The sequence below is a fragment of the Vigna angularis genome, chromosome 4 (genome assembly GCF_016808095.1).
Source record: "Vigna angularis cultivar LongXiaoDou No.4 chromosome 4, ASM1680809v1, whole genome shotgun sequence".
Taxonomy (NCBI): domain Eukaryota; kingdom Viridiplantae; phylum Streptophyta; class Magnoliopsida; order Fabales; family Fabaceae; genus Vigna; species Vigna angularis.
In genome coordinates, this window is record NC_068973.1 from 3,073,136 (window position 1) to 3,077,012 (window position 3,877).

At 32.7% G+C, this 3,877-nt stretch overlaps 1 protein-coding gene across 1 annotated transcript; it reads right to left on the reverse strand.

Annotated features, from left to right (window-relative positions):
- Positions 1-3,094: 3,094 nt before the first annotated feature.
- Positions 3,095-3,877, reverse strand: LOC108330889 (uncharacterized). The gene has a single exon (XM_017565480.2). It carries the CDS (start codon positions 3,768-3,770, stop codon positions 3,237-3,239), a length of 534 nt encoding a protein of 177 aa, XP_017420969.1. The 5' UTR covers positions 3,771-3,877; the 3' UTR covers positions 3,095-3,236.

Below are 3,877 nucleotides of genomic sequence, written 5' to 3' on the forward strand. Positions count from 1 at the left end.
TGTTTATATTTAACATTTTTTATATCATCATACTCTTTATTAAAATATTATAATTATAACACTTAAATATAATTATATAAACAACTTATTTATTTAAACATACTAATAATTATATTAATTTTCTTAATATAAATTAAAATCATTGTTGTTGTTATTAGTAACAAATAATTCCTATTCCATGAATTTATGATAAAACATTTTATTTAATATAATAGTTAATTAAAAGATCTAATTCTAAATTTTAATTATATAATTACATATCACTAATAAATTATTATGGTAATTTTATAATTTAATACAAATAAATTTATATTAAAATGTTATTTTTTAATCTTAATCTTAATCTTTATCATTTAAAAAAATGAATTTCATATGGCAATATCTTTCAATATTTTTGTCCGTCTATATCTACGATGTTTCTATTTATAATTTTTAACATCAAATTTGTGTTATATGTCTACATTCTACTTGAAGAGTCATTCATATATACTCATTTCACTTTAATATAAACACCACTAATAAATTATGTAAATTTTATAATATCTAAATATTATTGGTTAATCTTAATATTATCATTCTAAACAAAAAAGATAAACAAGTGCATATACATTAATAATTGGTTATTATAAATTTAATGTCTGATAACAATATCTACGTATATTTTTATTTAAATATGTTAATCTCAAATTCATTTTTCTCTAACTTTTTTTAATAACGATTTATGTATATTTAATTTTAATATAATATATGACTCAAAAGTTTAATTGTAAATTTTAATCATATATCAATATTGTTTTACTACACATCACTAATTAATTGTGTCAATTTAAAATAAACAAATTAATATCTAAATATTATTATTATTATATTATTATTATTGCTATTATTTTTATAATCTATTACTCTAACATAAAAATCAATATTAAAATAATATAAATTAATAATATTTTTTAATTAATTTGTTATAAAAAAACCTATAATTAATTATTTAGTTTTTTCATATTATTCAACTCTTTATCTAAATATTATATTTATAATTATACATAATTATAACACTTAAATATAATAATATAAATAAATCATTTATTTAAATATATTAATAGTTATATTAATTTTTTTAATACAAATTAAAACAAAAAAAACAACTACTTGTATGCACACTAGTAAGCACTGAAACATAATGCCACCAAGATCCCTTAATTAAGATATTCGAGTACCATACATCAAGCATTAAAAAGCAAGAGTATACAACAGATCACACAGTCACTAGGTTTAGAAATGTAAAAAAAGAAAAATGAAAAAGAAGGTATGTATAGAAAAACTACAAAATGCCAGCAAGCCAAACTTAGGAACAATATAACATAATGCACTCAAAGAAAGAGATATATATCTCCGGGTGAAGAACAATTGAATTACTGATTGCGAGGAATCCTCAAATTGGAAAAGTTGACATGGTTTATTGGCTGTCAATATAACATTTATTTGTTATAATGAAATTGATTACAAACCTTACCGCTACAGGCTTGACCTTCACAGGTCATAATTAATTTGTAACCTAAATCTTCCTCCAAAAGCTGAAAGACAGCATATACTCGAATTTAATATTTGTTTCAATCACAACTTCTATCACAATAATCATGTTCTATATATTGAGAAGACATTACCCAGAAAACTCAGTAGTACCCCGGTTTGCCACTCCCTATGCTGGACCATGTGGGATGCAAGGTGGGGAGGAAGTAAATTAGAGGAAAATTAATTCCATAGCCAATGGGAATCTGTCATGTAACAAAATGCAACAAAGAGGATGGAGAAAGACGATGAGGGGAAGAAAAGAGCAAAGCTAATCAAGACCAAAAATCCTTTTGCGTGGTCATTTTTAAACTTTTGATTTCAGGGTTACTAATGAGATCCAAGGCTTGGTATGGGAACTAGGATTGAAGGCAAGAGTGGAGGCAAATAAGCCTTAGTGAGAAAGAACTTGTCCTACTTGAGTTAAGCCTTTTGGTAATGAGGAAAGAACTGCAATAACTGACTGATTTGACTTTGACTAGATCATATGAAAGTGAAACTAAAAAAAAGTAATCTTTGCACTCTTAGAATTCTATTGCAAGTTCTTTAGAATATCAACTGGGTATTAAAGAGGAGATTTTCACCTTCTATTAGCCAGATGATAATTATCAACAGCAGGGGTGAGCAATAATCAAGTAATTTTCTGCTGCTGCAAATATCCCAGGACATATATAAGAAAGAAAGATTATTATAAAAGGTATGGTCGAATAAACTTCTATATAAATATTCTAGATGAAGAAAAGAACAAAAGAATTAAAATAAGATTTTTCTTAAGTTAAATCATCTTGTGCATAAATTAATCCGTAACAGATTTCTCATATTAGTTTTCACTAAATGACGATTTTTAACATATTATAAACTAGTTTTAGTTATTAGAGAAACTTATTTCATTTTCTTTTTCTTATTTTCTTCTCCTAAAAGTGTTTATTGAGAAGTTCATCTAAACAAGTCTAATGTTCAAAATACAACAAAGACAAAAATTGCTGTTTGAAGTACCTGGATTCTAGCATAGTGTTACAGGAAAAGTAGTGAAGATTTACTTGGTACAAGAGAGGCCTATTGTGGGTTTGTAGCGGTCAACAACACAAGCCACTATTGTTCTAAGTAATTGAAGCAAGAAGAATGCAGGACATTCAATCACAAAACAGAGGGACACACACCATATCAACAAGAGCAACATCCCACAACAACTAAAAAAGAAAAGTATAGATAAAGCTCACACACACAACACAATCAGCCAATCCATAATGGAATCGCTACTTCCATTTTCAATGTCAAGTTTTTTTTTCTCCTAGAATTGTCTGCAATCCCTAATCTAACCGCCTCATATAATCATGAAGAAAACATCCAAACACTAAATAGGGTGTTTAAGTGTATAAGAACGAGGCAGTTCACCAAACACGATTGCCCCGAAACAAACATGCGGCAATCCACAATTAACACTGACCACGATCCGAACAACACGCACAAATCACATTCAGAGAGCACGTCAAACAAACAAGAAAACTCAGCTGTGACACAATAATTTTACTCCAAAAAGTACATTCCATATAAATAACACCAAATCAGATCCAATTACCATATCCATGTAATTCCATCAACCCTAGAAACCGCGAAAACGAAACCTCATCAAAAGTGAAACTACAAATGACTTAAAGCGCACGAGTTCATCTGAGATAGGCGGGGATCTTAATGCGGATGAAGAGCATGCTCATAACGTAAGCGAGGACGACGGAGGAGACGCCGGCGGAGGCGTAGGAGACCTTGACGGACTTCGGGCGGTTGCGATCGAGCGCGAGATCAAGGAGAATGATGCCGATGCCGCCGAGCACGAACATGAAGCCAGAGGAGAGGCCTTCGATGATGTACTGCCCGTTGACGCGGCCGGACATGAAGACGACGGGGCGCACAGAGCCGGTGTAGGGATCCTGCATGGAGCCGATGCCGGGAGGTTCCACAATGATGTCGTAAACGATGCCGGAGACGACCATGAAATAGGTGAGGAGGAGGAGGGCGAAGACGGCGTTGGGGGAGGGGAGGGTCAGGGAGGGGAGTTTGAGGCGGAGCCGCGGGGGGCGGAGGAAGCTGAAGGGCAGCACCCGGAGGAGGTGGAAGATCGGATCCAGCGACGCGCCGGAGGAAGCGCCACCGGAGGCGGAGGAGGAGGGAGGCTGGGCCGCGGGCTCCGATTTGGCTCGCATTTTCCGGGTCGGGGCTTCTCGAGAGAAGAGCAGTGAGTTGGTTTTGTTATGTGTGAAAATGTAATGAAAGGGTGAGTGAGTCACACGGTGTGTGTGATTGGTTGGTT